The sequence below is a fragment of the Alligator sinensis genome, unplaced genomic scaffold (assembly GCF_000455745.1).
Source record: "Alligator sinensis unplaced genomic scaffold, ASM45574v1 scaffold954_1, whole genome shotgun sequence".
Lineage (NCBI taxonomy): Eukaryota > Metazoa > Chordata > Crocodylia > Alligatoridae > Alligator > Alligator sinensis.
The window spans coordinates 1,401,291-1,418,790 of NW_005842228.1; the positions used below are offsets into that span (position 1 = coordinate 1,401,291).

Sequence of the window (17,500 nt, forward strand, 5' to 3'; positions counted from 1 at the left end):
AGCAGAGGAGGTATACTCCTCTTTGGTAATCTCTCCCCGTTTCCACTTTTTATATGCTCCCCTTTTAGTCCGCAGGCTGCTCTGGATTTCTCTGGTCAGCCAAGGAAGCCTTCTGGCCCCTTTCCCTCTTTTTCCTCACGTCGGGATTGTCTCCCTCTGTGCCCAAAGGATCATTTCCTTAAAGCACAGCCACCCTTCCTGGGCTCCCATCACTTCAAAACTCCTACTCCGCAGTGCATCCTTGACTAATCGCCTGAGTTCATTGAAATCAGCTTTCCTAAAGTCTAGCACTTTCACCCTACTAGTTACCTTTCCCACTTGATGTCTTATGGTGAATTCTATTATTTGGTGATCACTGTCCCCCAGGTGACTACCAATCTGTAGGTCCCCTACCATATCATCCCCCGTTGCCAATACCAGGTCCAGTAAGGCATTCCCCCTCCTGGGACCATGTACCTCCTGCGTCAGGTGGAGGTCCTGTACACAGGATAGGAACGTGCGTGAACGGTGGTACTTTGCTGTCTGTCTCCCCCAGCAGATGTCTGAGTAGTTTAGGTCCCCCATGACTACCGCCTCCTTAGTTTTTATGGTCTCTGAGAGCTGCCTCAGGAGCCCCAAATCTAGTTCTTCCCCTTGGTGTGGGGGTCTGTAGTGTGTTTGATTATATGATAAGATTATATAGCTATAGATGTAGATAATGTGTATATACATACACAAGTTTATTTTATAACTCCTTACTTATAAAACTCCAACATTTCCCTTAAAACAGGAATAGAATGGGTTTGTGACAACACATGATTCTCAAGTTTCTGATATCACTTTAGGTGGTGTTTTCACTGTTATTTCTAGCAGTATCTGAAAATGAGACAGCTGAATTCCTATTGTTTATGTATAGAAAAATCTGACTTACTGGTTTATACAAAGGACACTATTGTAGAAATGGGTATTGTGATTTACATTTTTCATCTCTACTGTTTTGAAATAAACCAGTGTAGCCCAGTTGTAGCTTCTTTTTACTGTATTCATAAGTAAATCCAATGTCTATATTTACTCCATGATTTTTTGTATCCAGTAGGTTGATGAAGTAAAGTTCATAGGCTCGTCATAGGTAATACCTTTCACAGATGAGCCTATGAACTTCACTTCATCAATCAACTGGATACAAAAAATCATGGACTAAATATAGGCATTGGATTTATGACGCATTGTAACCTGCCTAACATCTGACTTCCCAGGTAAACCATCCACTTTTTACCAGCTATTCTCATTCTCTTCCCCCATTCCTCCTGTCTCCCATCCTTTGACTACAGCTACATTCATGCCCCCTTTCCCCCCCCCCCCCGCCTGTCTCTCACCTACTTACGACCTCAATTTACATTTTAACTGACTGGCTTTCTTTCTTTGTCACTCCATCCAGGAAGAGCACAGACTATCTGCAGACACTTCCTCAGCCTGACCAAGGGTGTTTGACCGAAAGCTTGCCAAGAAGAATTTTTCAACTATTTGAGTTGGTCTAATAAAAGATATTGGGTTTACCCAAAGAACCTTGCCTGCCAATGTCCTTAGACCAACACGGCTACAACCTACGCTGTTTAAAACCCATGCCACTGTCTTCTCCTCAGTCCCTTAAGCTACGTCTCCATTCCATGGCAAAATACCTCAGGAATTCTAGTTTCAGCCTATCTGGAGAGAAGGGGCAAGTCGGAGTAGGGCAAGAAAAGCAGGTCTTCAGAGCTTGCCACTATATTATACATTTTCTGAACTAACACTTACAATGATAAGGAAAAATGTTAGTTCTCACTTGTTTAAAGTGTTTGCCGGTAAGCTGAGTCTTTAGAGAATATCTTCCTACATCTGACTCAGTCAAATGTTCTGTTATGAACTCATCTGTACTTTTCTCTCATTCCAGTATGGGCAAATAACTATTTCCTCTGCTGTTTATTAAAAGTATCCAGAGTGACACTGCAAAATGGCTCGCACGTTTTATTAATTACGTTTTATTTAATACAGTAAATATTAAAATGTAAAATGTAAATTATTACAATTAATATAAGCCATGTTCATTTCACTGACATGGTTTAGACCAAAATCTAACACACAGCAATCTTTTCTTTTCCACTTTACAGGGCAAGATTTTTCCATTAAGTTTACAGCCAAAGATCCAGTGAAATACAAGTACTGCATGAAAATCAGCATGTATTGTAACAGAGCTAGGGACCCAGGTACATTAGTATAAGGGAGGATGTAGTGTAGTTTGCCACTTTCTTAAGAGATTAGTGTTTTTTTAGAGGTGTGCAACCAGACCTGCCAGTTCATCTGGTATTGTGCTCTGCTGCCAAAATAAACTTGTCCAACCTGAATCACTATCTTTTTTTTTTTTTTTTTTTTATTCGGTTAAATGTGTATATGTGGCAGTTTGTATTTGGTTTCAAAAGGCCACACTGTGTTATCTTATGAGTGAAGTTAGTACCTTTTTTTAATCTAAAAATGCAAATTGTATTCTCTGAAAGGCAAATATATGCAACGTTTGAATTAGTATAACCATAACCGATAGAAAAGATTGCTATGGAAGATACGTGATGATGGGCAAAACATTTTCAAGATCAATGTAGATTAAAAATCAATTTAAAAATAGACATTGTCAATAAATTTCCAAATTAATTTCTCTGTAGAAATTCTACTGACCTATTCAATTCTACAACATGTACATTTTTTTATTTTGATCAAATACTTCACTTGCTGAGAGAAGAAAATGAGGTCAAAAACATTTCTGGAAGGTGATCAAAGAGTCTGTGTTTTTGAACCAAGATTAAAGAACATTGAACCACTCCAAGTTAGTGCTATAAGGAATTCAGTGTCAGAGGTAATTGCAACATTACGTTCTGTGTGCACATATTCAGGTCCAATGCATGCAAAACTGCTTTTACATCTTTGTCTGTATCCATTGAAAACTTTGGATCTGAGTGTCCTGTCTTTGAAAAAAGGCAAACAACAACTATAAAATCTCTTAGTAGTACCTAGAACCTTATCCACCGCTGCTGCTTACAACTTTGGTTTATTTGTCTCCAAGTCAGAAACTAAACCATCAAACACTGCCTAAGTTTGATATCCTGTGAACCAAAAATAAAACAATTCAAAATTGTTAGAAGGCAGCAAATAAAAGGTTTACATCATCCTTCTTCATTTATACAAAGCTTTGGGCCATGTGCCAGCCAATCCCAATGTTAAAGAGATGCATTAAGATTGGCCAATGTAATCCTTCCTTAGGGAAGCTGTAGGTGTTACTAACTGCCAAGTACTTGTCCATTGCCCTGGGTGTGGAGTTGCTTTCAGGAGCAAGCTTAATAGTCCAATACTAGCAGCTGGAATCAGTGGACTTCAGTGAATTGTAAATATATTTAAACACATTAATAAAAAATAAACTTACTAGAATTTACCTGTTCGCATATTATTCTGACGACAATTTTTATTCTTGGTCAAAGGCTATTCTTTTAAAACAGCACCTGAAGGGGGAAAAATACATTTAACATGTAATTTTTAATCCTTTTTTTTTTTGTGCATTCACTAGAATGTGAATTTTCCTGCCTTATAATTCTGGAGTTGAAGGAAATGTGTTTAGTTGTATCTATCTGCTGTTTGACTGTCAGGTGAAATAGAAGTTGAGACAAGAGAATTAACAGGATTCAAGAAGGTATGAGCCATACCTATGGATGGTGATTTGTTTTATGAGGGATATACATTTTCTTGCTTCAGGACAGAAACAATCACTACCTGACAGAGCTACGAAGAAACTTCTCTTATTGGTTGGTCAGTTCTATAATTGTCTGTTGTAAGGTTTCTTGTTCTTTCTTCAATCTAAAGCACTCGGTATGGTCACTACTACACAGGATCTTAGTTCATTGGCTGCTCTGGTATTGCAGTTCATATTTCCAAAGTTTCCCTTTTCTCAGTCTATTTTAATTCACATACTGTACTGTTTAGTAAACCTTTGAAAAAACAGAACATTTAGAACTGAAGTGTGGCTTACAGCACCATTTGGGAGGAATATGGAGAAATACTACCTCAGAGAGTGCCCTGGGAGAAACAATGCCATCAGAGAAAGTTAATTTATATGTTCACGTTTAAAGGGATTACAGTGTTGCATCATCCATCTGGAAGACTTTTTTCCCCCTCTGTTAAAAGATTTTTTTTCCATTTAAATAGCAAACCAAGGTATTTGTAAACATTAAAAGAAATGCCTAATACTGAATCCTTAGCAGGGCAAAGCAAATTTATGTAAATTCCTGTTTCAAAAGACAAAATGGGTTTGTACTTACTGTATAAATGTAAGCAGATAAACCTGTTTTTCACAGGAACTTAACCCACTCCTTTATTCCTGCTTTAAGCGTCCTGTCCATGAAAGAGAAATCTGAATGGCAACTCCCTATAATGCAGAGGTGTAATAGCAAGGTCTCCACCCAAGGGCAGTCCTCCTCTTGGGCTGTCTCACACATGCATGCAACTTTATCTTCATTAAAAGAAAATACAGTAACATCTGGAACTCTACAACCAAGCCAAGCCAAACCAAACCAAACCCTAACTATGACTTACCTCAGAACCCAAATCTGAAAATGTTATATGAAAAAAAAAAAAGAAAGAAAAGATCTTGAATAGGTATACATCTACCAATAGCCAGGATTTGTGTTGTATTCCAGCTGCTGGAAAGCTGGAGAATTATATAATTGCATCATGCAATGTGGAGGAGGTTGAGACAAAAGTGTGCACAGAAGCCAAGTATGGGCCAGGGTAAACACTCCTTTGTACTCATGAGACTGCTCACATGTTCACCACCAATCCTAGAAAACAGGTACTGTAGATGGTATTTGGCATACTGCTAAGCAGGGTCCAAATTGCAATACAAAAAGAATGCTCTGTAATGAAAGATCTGATTTAAAGTAAATTTTAAGCAATGTAGGAAATGTTATTCCTAATTTTTACCTCAGTAAATTGAATCTAAAATCTTCTCTTTAAAATGTCTCACACTACCATTAAATACTTAAAAGCCCTAATCACACTAAATTTAAACAAGATATGTGACTTAAACTTTAAACTAATTCCTTTCCAAAATTTGATAATGCACCATCACTAGTATGGATATCTTATTTAAATGTTTAAAGGAATAACCTGTCTAATTTCTTGAACCCATTCTAAACATTCCTGTTGTTGGCTTACTAATATTGTATATTTGTTCCTAACATATAAAACAAAAATGCTTTGCTTAATACCTGGCAAACTTACTTTCTCCAGTCCTCTAGGTCAGTGGTTTTCAACCTTTTCTCATTTGTGGACCCTTTTAGAAAGTTGGAATGGAGGTGCAGACCCTTTTGAATGGTAAGTGTGGGTATTCACATACTTTTGATTAATCATAGTCATCTTTTGTGGAGCCCTTATACATAGTCTGTGGACCCCAAAGGGCAGGGGGTCTGCTGACCACAAGTTGAAAACCACTGCTCTAGATTTCAACTCATGGTAATTTTTAAAAACATCCTATATGTAATCCAACTCTGTTATTGCGGGCAGGGGAGCTCTTCAGAATCAAATCAACTCTATGTGCCAATCCAACATCTGAAGAACTTGCCTAACTCTCCATTGCCTGACTCCTGTGCAATAGTTGTGTCTATGCAAAGTAGGAGTGATATTTTACAATTAGAATTAATCAAGAATTCTCATTTGGTCATCTTTTTACACCCAATTCAAACAAGTGTAAATGACTTCAGAATAAATCCTTCAAACCTCTATTTTTTTTTCACCATTTAACATGGGGGGGTGGGGAGGAGGGAAGCCCCTCATCTTTGATTTGAATACAAGCTGAGGACTAGCAGAGGCAGGCAGCTGCTGCAGCTCCAACTCCAGCCCCAACCTGGGGTCAGAGGTGGAGCACAGCCACTGTTCGTGCCCACCCCCTGCCTCTCACAGCCTCTGCCCCAGGCTCCCCGTCTCCTCCCTCCACAACTGCTTACCCTCCATGGCTCCAGCTGCCATCCTGCTTGGGCCCACGGCACAGAGAACATGGTTGACCTGGTCCCAGCCCAACCATGGCTGTATTCTTCAGCTTTCCAACAGCCAGAATACAATACAAATCTTGATGGCTGCTAAATGTATGTACATTCGAGATCTTTTAAAAAAATTCTTATATAATAAAGGTCTTTGTCTGTCTGTCTGTCTGTAACGCTTTTGGAGCACTGTGGTTAGTGAAACAACCAATTGGAGTGCGGAGTGTCGCCGTGATGGCAGGGACAGAGCAGGTGCTGACCTCCCCCCACCCCCCACCCCTGTCCCTGCTCTTCGGAGATGGTGGAGTGCTGCCATGATGGAGGGGATGGAGCGGGAGGACAAGGCTCGCATGCAGGCCTTGCCCCCCGCTAACTCCATCCCCGCCACCATGGCAGTGCTCTGCTGCCGCTGAGGAGCAGGGCCGGAGGGGAGGAGGGAGTGAGGCCAGCGGCACTGGAGGGGAATGAGAGGATGGCAGGGCAAGCTTTCCCCACCGCCCCTGCTCCTGGGAGGCCGTGGCACCACGGGTTGGTGGGTGGCAGCGCTCCATCCCCACCCACCCCACACCGCCATCATTCTTGATGGGCAATATACTAGTATGTGTGTGTGTAATATATATATATATATAAAAACAATTTAGGAGGTAAGTCATAGTTGGGGTTAGGTGGCAGTGGTGGTAGGAGCTCCCATCCTGGCTCCAGCTCCGCTGCTGGGTCTGGAGCTTCAACTGCTGCAGTCAGGCCTGGCAGGGGCTGAAGTAACCATGGAGTACGCTCTGGAGCTGCAGAAGATAAACTCTGGGGGGACAGCTGACAGTGGAGTACAAGCTTAGGGGGAGGCAGGAGGGAGAGGGGGCAAGTGATAGCAGGAACAGGTCCTTGGGAAGGGCAGAAACTGTAGGGCAGGAGATGGGCTGGGGTGCACAGGCACTGGTGGGGGAGGCAAGCAGCAAAGGAGCAAGTAGTGGGAGGAGGACAAGGGGCAGGGGGCAGGCCACTTGATACTCACCCTCCTCTCCCATTGCCTACTTCTAGTGTTGCTTGCCCTGCTGCAGCAGTGGGGGAGATGAATTTAAGGTTATGCTCCAATAATTAGATTCTATACATAGAGAATTATAACAAATTTATAAATTTTCCATGTATAGAATCTAATTATTGTGGGGTGGGTCATCTTAAATTCAAACTCATCTTGAATTTGCATAAATAAGGTGATCATATTTCCTGTCTGTCTCATTTTTCACTGGTGCCAAATACAATATTTTGTAAATCTTCAGTACATTAGTTGTATAAATGGTAAGTCACATAGAAGCTTTCAGTTAGTTTGCTTTTTTATGACATTACTTTGATCTTGACCCAGTAAAGCCCAGGACATTTCTGGTGTAATGCTATTGAAATTAATCAGGCTAAATCAGGGCTCAATTTTACTCAGATATGGCTTGGCTTCTGTCTCCAGTTTCTTTGTTAAAACAAGTAGGTACTATACCCCATGTTTTGGAATTGAACAGAACCATTTTTAATTAGATTAGAAATTAGGTTCTCTTTGACTTCATCTGGGATTTAAAGGTCTGACCAATTAGATCCACACTCGATATATTAATTTTGCCACTGGCTAGCAAACATTTTTGTTTTTTATTTATCATTTGTACTGTGATAGTAAGGGCCATGATAATAGTGCGTTTAAGGTGTCTCACTATAACTTCAGAGGCATGAGTCCGAGCCTGGTTCTGGACTAGTCCCAAAGGCTTACTGTAGTTGATCCAGATGTAAATTGATACTTGGTCATTTTGGGAGTGAAGTCAAAGGTTGCCAGATGTGAATGTAAACCATAGCACTCCCCTGTATGCAGTTGTCTATGGAAGCTGGCATTCCTTAATCCTAATAGGCTCAGCTGGGCCATAGTTGACTGACCAACTCTGGTATCATAAATGAGACTAGTGTTGGATGAATGCCCCCACCCACTGTGTTTATACTCTGTAGACACACATAACTAAGTGGTCCAGAATGATCCAGAAACTGGTATGCACTAGGCAAATTCATAAGCTGTTTGCAGATATTTCACTGATGCCTATTATAGTCAAGCAATCTGGCAAGGCCTACTCAGTCATTTTCTGAAAGTGGAACCACTGTAATCCACAGGTACAGAGAAAGAGTTTAGAAATAATAGGAGCTACATTTGGGTGAAAAAAGGAAAGGGACAGAGCAGTGCAAGGATTAGAATGGTCCGTGATAAGGACAAGAGGCAAGAATTTATGTGGGTGATATTGTGCATTGGACCAGCTGCATGAGTGGGATAAATTTAGACAAGTTTTCAGATATTACAATACCCTTCCTTGGTCTCAGGGTCTCCAAGAGAAGCAGAATGTATTCCAGGATGTTACCAAGTTTATTGCATTAAGGCTGCAGATTTTCTCACCCTATTGGAAATGTTGCAAATTGCAGACTGTTGTGTAGATTTAAAGGGAGTTTAAAGAACGTTACGGGACTTGCTTATTCCCTAGCTCTAGGGACTTGCACGACCAACGAAGTTTGGGCAGCATTACGTACAGTGAGAAGTGTAAATCCTCCTATAAAACAGCCTTAAGGCTAGAGAGCGCGTGCATGTGCACGTGTGTGTGCATGTGTAACTATTTTGCATTTAATATATTATAATAACAAGTACTAAAACTTAGTAAGGGGAATGCTGAAAGGTGTTATTTTTCAAAGGGTGCATTTACACAAGATGCTTAATACACAGTAGCCTAATAACACTGTGTAGTAGCGTGCTGGGCAAAAACCATGCTAATACGCTACTGTGCAGTAAGCAGCACAAAAAAAATCTGTGCACCGGCACTACTGCACAGCAACTATAGTTTGCAGTAACTTCATTAAGCAAGTACTAAACTAAATGCACAGTAACTCCATTAAGCAAGAACTAAACTAAATGGGCGTTAATGAATGTGTAGACTCATCTAGTGAGTTGCTGATAAATTCATAACTGTTTTGAGGGCAATAAACAAACAGTTACTTAGTTATATATATGTAGTAAAATATGGAATATATGTTATCTAAATATATAAAATTAAGTTTATGTCTATATGTATGTTCACTTATAACTCGAGAATGGCTGGTCCCATCTACTCTAAACCTTCCAAAATCACTGAATACCACCTGAGGAAAATTATAGGTTGGTTATTTTTCACTCGACTCTTTTTGGGGCTTCCATTGACTGGGATTACTTAATTTCTCAGATAACAGACTGGTACCATTCCATTTTGGATTCACTGAATTCAGTTCAGTTGTCATTATTATTTTGACACTTGCATTTTTTTCGCTCCACATTAAATATGTTGTACTATGTTCTTTAAAGATGGACAGTATTTTTTACCTAAATATATTGTACTAATTTCCTTGAAAATAAACAAACACTGCAACTACAAAAATAACCCAGGTGAAGAATGAGTACTTCAATATTTTCTTTCAGAGATTTAATTTTTATATATCAATGCCCTGAAAAGAGTAAATTTGGGTCTGTACTACATCAGGAAGATAAACTGAGATACAGGAAGGGGAAAAAAATACTGTACCTGATATTAGTATTTGGCTTCTCCCAATCTGGTACACCTGCACACAAATCAGATATGTACAGCACAATGACCAGCTTACAGGTCTAACTACTTGCATGTGAAATAGCATTTTAGGTAAGTAGCTATCATAACTGCTTGCACAGACAAAACCTTGTAAATAATATAATTAAGTAATTAAGTTAAACATCTTGGAATCATTTGACAGAGATGCTCTTATTTAATGTAGGAAATAATCTTTCAACCTAGAGTTGACAATATGGTCATATTCTCAGTTTCCAGAAATGTACAGAATATTTGAGACCCGTAACAGATGAACTGCAAGAACCCACGTCAACCCATGATTTTTTTCCCCTGCATCACAGTACCATGATTGTTCTATTTTTTTCTAATTTTTAAGATGATAAACATTTTAGAAAATATGTTACTTGGGTTAAATTTCTAGTACTGGCAGAACATGCTGACATTTTAGTTTCAGCCTCTTGTACCACCTGAGGTTCTATTTTTTCTTTTATATATTATATCTTTGTACTTCTGTAATCAGTCACATTTGACTAGATTTGCTAATAACAGTGGCTATAATCCAGCAAGGTCCTTGAGCATATGCTTAACTCAAACACATAGAGAAGGACTATGCCAGGGGTGCTCAACTCCCAGCCCACAGAGCCATGCCATCTGGGCCAAAAAATCTGGTGGTGCGGGAGTAGTAGCAGCAGCAATTCCTGCTCCCCTGCTGCCAAACTTCCAGACCCCTGGAGAGCCCAATGGACTGGACAGCATATTGGATCTGTGTGTGGATGTGTCCTGGGGCCTGATCCAGGGATACAAGAGCCAGCCCTGGGAGGTGGTGCAGGGCTCTAGGAACCAGCGTGGGGCCCAGTCCTGGCTCATGGGACCTGATCTGACCTACAAACCAGCCCAGAGCAACAAATCCATCTTGCGTGAGGAAAAGGTTGAGCACCATTGGGCTGTGCCATAAACACCATGGAATTGGTGGGATTTTGCTGGATGGTGGAGGAGCTGCACAGTATGTCCACCTAACTTCTGCATTCTGTGGCTGTTCTTTGTACTGAAGTGTGGGAGAACAAGAATGGGTCTTCTGCATATATGGTGGGGAAACAGCCAGTGAGTATCTCAGAGGGAGGCTCCTCTGAACCACAGAAAGACACAGCAGAGGAGCAATGGGTTGGGTTCAGTGTATTTCTGCTGTTACACCCAGCAGCAGTGACTGCAGTCCATAAAGGAAGGGTGTCTTTGACCCTGTTTTGAAAAATTTGAAGGAACTGTTTGCTCAGTGCCCTTTCCAGGATTTGTCTCTAAATGCATCTGTTTGCATTTTACCCCCAGCACATAAGCTTACTAACTGTTATGTTTATTCCCCATTTACTCATAATTAAGACATTAGTAACTTTTATACAGAGCTGTGACTTGCAGCATCCCCAGAGGAAGGTAAATTGGAGGCCTTATGCATACAGGCAGATTAAAAAAGGAATTGGCTGAACAGCAAAATCCCAGATGTTCCCTATTTTTGTGGTGCTTGGCTCATCAAACATTTTGAAGCTACCTTCAGATTCCCTAAAGATGATTTTAAAAATGATTTTGTTGTTGTTGTTGTCATTATAGGGCTGCTGTTGTTTGTTTTTTGAAGTAGAGCATTTCATGGACACTAGTCAGGATTGGAGCCCCATTGTGCTATGTATTCATAGATTTTATGGGCAGCAAAAACAATTGGATGGAGTTGTAATTGACTGTGTAACAAAGGCTATAGAATTTTACCCACTTATCCGTGTATGGAGCTAGTCACTTATTTTTGTATAGTATGAAAACACAAGGTAAAAGACGATTCCTTTTTTCAAAAAGACGTTTGTTATTTATTTAAAAGATGATACAGGGGTATGAAGTAGTCTGAAGGAAGGGAAAAGGGACAAAAAGAAATACTAGTAAAAAACAAATTAGAATATGGAGACCAGATATATACACAGTTAGCCAGTTTTGAATGGACTAATTTATCTTATCTGTCTGATTTTTCTGTAAATATTGTAAGTCCCGCTGTCCATGTAACAAGGCTATCAGTTGGCACTTATCCATAGGCATTACTGTTAAAAGGGATGTTGAAAAAACCTGTATTTGAAGAACAACAGGTTAGTGCCCATGTGGAGAACGTGTCCTTTGTATACGATGTGGCATGGAAAAAAGCATAGAGGCTCTTGTGAGGAAAATGAATAGTGAAGGCTGGTATTTTTGGTGGAGTGGAGAGGGCAGGAACAAAATAGTAAGAGACAGAGCTAAACTGTATAGGACCTTAAACATAAAGATCAGAAGCTTGCTGTTGATGAGGTGAAGGAGGAAGGATATGGATACACTCAGGGCCAGATCCTATTTCTATTAGACACCTAAATGCAATCCTATTCTATCGTGCTTGAGTCCCTGAAAAACTTTTAGTACAAAAGGTATTTTCAAGGACTAAAATGTGGTGGAATAAGATCACCAGTTAGAAGCTTAATAGAAGAGCTAGGATTGTGGTCTTCTTCTAAGAACACGCAAAAACAATGCACAGAATTACCCATGTATGGGACTGCTGCTACCACAATCACCAGCAAAGCCTTTGCAGCCAGACTGCCCTCCTAATGAGCTATAATCATACTCTGCTTCTGTCAGCAGAGCTCAGGGAACCATGATTCACAGCCTCAGGGGCAGAAGGGGAGCAAGATGCTTCTGAAAAGATTCTATTTTTATTCTATGTAGAATTAACATTAACATGAGAAAGAGATCAGCAGTGGGGTCTCACTGCAAAAAGAACATTATTTTTCCCTCACCTCTCATAAATAAAAGCCTGCTGAACTTTCTTGGAAAGAACCATTAAATTATTCAAATCTGTATTGAGACTGAAGATAGTCCCAGGATTAGAGAACTGACATCAGCTACATCAATTATACTCAGTGTGTCTCCTCTGTTCAGAAATACTGAAGCCTCAATTGAGTGTATGCAGAACCCGGTCTATGTTTTCGCTCTATTTTTTTCCAAGGTAACATTTGTTGGACTCTACAAATATATGTAGGTAATAGGAAACCATCAGTGAGAATTTTTTTTACAAGATTACATTCATTGATCTCAGTCTGGTTTTACTAGAAATAATTATTTTTTCCTGTAGATAATCCCCTGCAGCACATTGTGCATTCTTCTTTGGCAGCAGATTATCATCACATCATCACAAACAGCATTCAAATAGTAAAAGCAACGACTGAAAAACTTCTGGGTGATATGTTTTGTGGCAAATCCTTAGTCTTTACTCAAATGAATTTCCCATTAAAGTCTATGAGATTTAGTCTGAGCCGTGACTGATGGGCATTTCCCCTTTGGTTACACTCCACAGGAATTCTGCCATCTTCTTCAGTGAGAATGGGATTACAATCTGAGCAGGAGTGTTAGAATTTGGCCAACTGTTTCTTTTTGACCATCAGAATACGAATTTGTTTTATACATGGAACATACAATTCTTTATCTAAAGCGAGAACTTCCTTTGGAAACTTCCTATGGAAATGCTTATGAAATCCACACTAATACATAATTTCCTCAATATTATTGCTATTATTTTATGTAAAGTAATCAAACATCTCATAACCAAGGCAGAACACATGTAGGCAAAATGTATTTATGTAGATACACAATCACATAATTTCATTTATCATATACCCTTGATGGCTTCACCATACTCTGCCAACTAACATACTTCCTATGGCTACACCATACTCTGCCAACTAACATACTTCCTAGATCTTTGTGATATATTCTAAACATCTAAGCACCTTGAAACTGGTGCCATTAAAAATATATTTACCAAAAAAATGTGTCTTCTCCCACCTCCTCATCAGATTGGGAAATTCAACCCAAAATAACCTGATGAGAGGCCCAGGATGACTGTTGAGTTTTAAACTCTTTGTAGAGCAGGAAGTGGCATGAGGGCTATGTTCTGTCTGTTCCCTGAGTACTGGCAGGTTCTATGGGGATGGGAATTAAGTAGCGCACATACAAATAACATGAATAAAGAATGGCTGTTCGGTGTGCCCAGCCACTAATGCAGATGCCACTGAGAATTGCCTGTCAAGGGGCTGTGTTAAAGCCATAATCTAGCCTTCTTCTGAATTGGGCTGCCAACTGTGAAGGTAGCCTTAACAGCAGAAGGATGCAATGTCAGGTGTAACCCTCAGTTTGTGCTACAGCCTCATACATCAGCCATTTTAGAGATAAAATCAGGTATATAAAGTTATAGGCTTGCTGGATATTGGTGACTTTGAATCTTAAACCAAAAAAATAAATGTTAGCAAAGAAATCATAATGTAGCTGTTGCAGGTATGCAGAATTGATAGGGCAAATGTGTCAAGGAATACCTCAAAACCTGTGGTATCCCTGAAGTAATTAATCAAGTGACCTATTCTCTGTATACCCTTGACTGATATATACTGCAGTGATTTGGAGTTAGGAAGTTCAGCTTTTTGTGACGTCTGACACATTTTCAGTGAAAGGAAAATAATTTGGCTCTGTATAGCTGACTTGTTTGAGATTTTGAAAAATACAGTTTTTGCCCTGTCACAACTCTCAGCTGCTACTATGGAGCAAATGACAAAACTGTTTCTAGACTGGAATATGAAAAGAATAGTTTATTAATATAGTGCCTGTTACCATACCGTGGGTATGTCTACATGTCGCTGTATGGTGACCTTGCTATGGTGCTGTGTTTTAGCATTACCCTTTGGAAGCACTAAAGCATGGCACAGTACGGGCTGTTACTGCACTGTGCATGAGGCACACAGGTAAATTTCCCAGCTGTGTTGCTGTAACAGCATGCTATACTGGGGAAGTGCACTGCTACAGTGACATTAGTTGGTGATCACATGTAGATCCATCTTTACTATGTCACTGTAGCGTGCCCTGCTAGGTGCAGAGCCTGGCCTACTAGCCCAGTAAGAAGCCACTCTGGCAAAGGAGAACAAAAAAAAGTGTAATGCAAAAATGAACAGCTAGTAGAGTGGACACAGCCGTTGATAATGAATAAAAATATCTTAGGTTGAACCTAAAAACAGTTAGAGAGAGAATCTGATATCAGTTTACAATCTGTGTTCATGTTTTTTAAAAAGCAATAATTCTGACTGGGGTTAACTGTGGGGCTATAGCAAAGGTAAAAGAAATGAATCACAGAGTTAAAGGTGACTGAGTGACCTTGAAAATACTGAAGATGATTCATGCAAGTACAAATGCATTTTAGTCACATGGCAGGTATGAGGTTCTGTAGGCTATGGTCACTAGTCAGTATGGCAGAAACATTCTTGAGTACATGCTGGAATGCAAAGTGTTTTGGTACAAAGTTGTTTTTGTCTTTGCAGTATTTTGCAGCTAGAAACATGGAAAATTTCAGTCTTCACTAAGTTGAAAAACAATAATTCACATATATAATTACTGATCTACATTCCTTTAAGTAAAAATGATGTATATTTATTTTTAAATTGATATTTTCAAGTTTGTAACGTGTCAATTATGTTGAAGAATAAATGGCAGAAATTACAATTGGTTGCATTCCTTGCACAGTAACTGCTTTTCATAAGACTTCTGTTTTAAACATGGTGTTCTAGAAAAATGTTTTTAATAAAACTATCTTCATTTTATATCTAACTATTGTTTTATTTTGTTGAGCGCATATGTACGATTCTTTTTATTTCTTGTTACTAGCTAACTGACTGAAAAAGTAGATTCTTCTCTTTGGACTTTATTATGACTCCCTACACAAATGAAGCTAATTTCTGTGGAATAATTTGCAAAAATGGAGTAAAAAGCTGAATCCCAATGCACTTTGTGATTTGCATGCAAACTATCATGTTATATAATAGAAGGGAATAATTTAAAACCCAATGCAGAGAAGCATACTTCACAGATAGGCTCCAATTTGGCAAAATGTTTAAAAGTAGACTTAAACGTACTTACACATTTTGCTGAATCAGGGCCATAGCTGTTATACCCAGATGATATACACTTACAGATAACCCCCAGTCTATTCAAGCTGCTGAGATGCTGTTTGTTTATAATCCAGGTATTTGATATATGCAAGTAGGAATGACTGTTCAGTGAACATTGCAACTGGATTACACATTTTAAACCCTGATTCCTTCTACAGACCACATGCCCCATTTTCATGTTTATATTGAAGTAATACTTGGTTTACAGTCGGCGCCTCTACATGTTCATTAATGTGCTGTGGTTACTGTGCGCTATTAACTGAATAAACAGAAACTGGTGGTAGTGCTCAGTAGCAACGGTGCACAGGTTTTTTGTGATGCTAATGCACAGTACACTAACTCTACTGCACATTAGCATGGCTTTTGCTGTGACATGCTAATGCACAGTAGAATTAATCTACTGTGCATTTAGCATCTTATTTAGACATGCCAGTATCACCAATAAACTCCAGTTAGAATTTGGGTAAGAACTGAAGTTTATTTTTTAAGATTTTGTCCTGCTTAGTACCATATAAGCTAATATGAAGACACAGTCCCTGCGTGGAAGGCTTAACAATCTATTTATATTGTATGATAACTGGGCTGCACGAAGCTTTGGTTGCTGATTTGATTTGGTGGAGATTCGGCCCAATTCAGTGGCTGAATCCAAATCAAATCAGGAAGACCCTTTAATCTCTCTGAATCAAATCGGAGCCCTCCAAATTGATTTGGAAAGATTTGGAAAGATTTGGCAATTCAGACATTGCATACTTTCATTTTGAAAGGCAAAATGAAGAAAAAAGATAGTTCCTTGGAGTAAGTCATTGAATAGCAGCAGCTGAGTTGCCCAGCTTGCTCATTGTTCCACTCCCTATGGAATGCCATGCACAGAGTTACTTTTTCCTTTCTTATAATGTGTACCCCAATTTCCAGAAGCTGTTTTTTGGGAAAAGGTGCATACTGTTTGCAAGAAAATATGATACTTTCTTTTCACTCTGGAGAGATTTGCATAGGCCTACAAAACATCAAACTAGCTATCTGTTGAAATATTTTAGCAAATCATTTCCACCCCCAGAAATGAAAAAGATGCTAAAGTATGTATTTTAATACAAACTATGCAAAATCTATCTGAAATGAAAAGAAATTAAATATTTGGCATTTTTTTCAGAAGGATTTGGGAATCAAGAATTTAACAAATATTCAAGATCTGCTATGTTTGGAGCAAACTGCTACTCTCAAAAACTGAAAAAAAAAATCAACATTAACAAGTGCATTCTATGTATCTATCCAGGTTTCCAAATGCTGTCCATCACTGAATGTTGATGGCTTTTATGCAAACACCAGTAGAAGGAAACTGAAAGACGATAGAAAATCTAATCAAAATGGATAGGGTTAGTTCTAGGCAAGCTCCTTAAGGAAAAGTTTTGGTGGGACCTGAAGTTCCATTTTACACTTGTCATTTCTAAATAACTGCAAACTTATGATTTTTTTTCCAAAATAACTCAAATATTGGTAGTGCCAAATCACTATATACAAATGGAACAGGTATGTTATAACACACAGCAGTAAAACTACACAGTTCCTTAGACATTCATATCCACTAAGTTCAGTGAAACATAATGTTAAATGGTACAGATCCCAGACTTCAGCAAATGCAGACTGGGAATCTATATTAAATAGGTAATAACATTGAGGTTATGTATCCTAGATGATGATGAAAGAGGTGGCAATTTGACAAGCAGAGTTTCTGTAACTATTTTTTTTAATGCAGCTAGGGTGTGACTTTATTGTAATTATATTAAGTTACCTGGAGTATAAGGTACCATAGGCATCCTTGTATATCTAGATTTAAAATGATAAAGTGGGTTTATTTTCCAACTCTTCAAAAACTTTATAAGTATCTAGTTCCAGTGTTGTCCTG

At 39.0% G+C, this 17,500-nt stretch overlaps 1 protein-coding gene across 3 annotated transcripts in view; it reads right to left on the bottom strand.

The window, feature by feature from the left end:
* Positions 1 to 17,500, bottom strand: part of NRG4 (neuregulin 4) — a 103,396-nt gene that overhangs the window by 36,784 nt on the left and 49,112 nt on the right. For all 3 annotated transcript variants that reach the window (XM_025208396.1, XM_006027222.3, XM_025208395.1), the window contains exon 2: positions 3,438 to 3,503. In XM_025208396.1, the coding sequence (XP_025064181.1) occupies positions 3,438 to 3,447 (10 nt within the window). In that variant the 5' untranslated portion in view covers positions 3,448 to 3,503. The remainder of the gene's footprint in view (positions 1 to 3,437; positions 3,504 to 17,500) is intronic.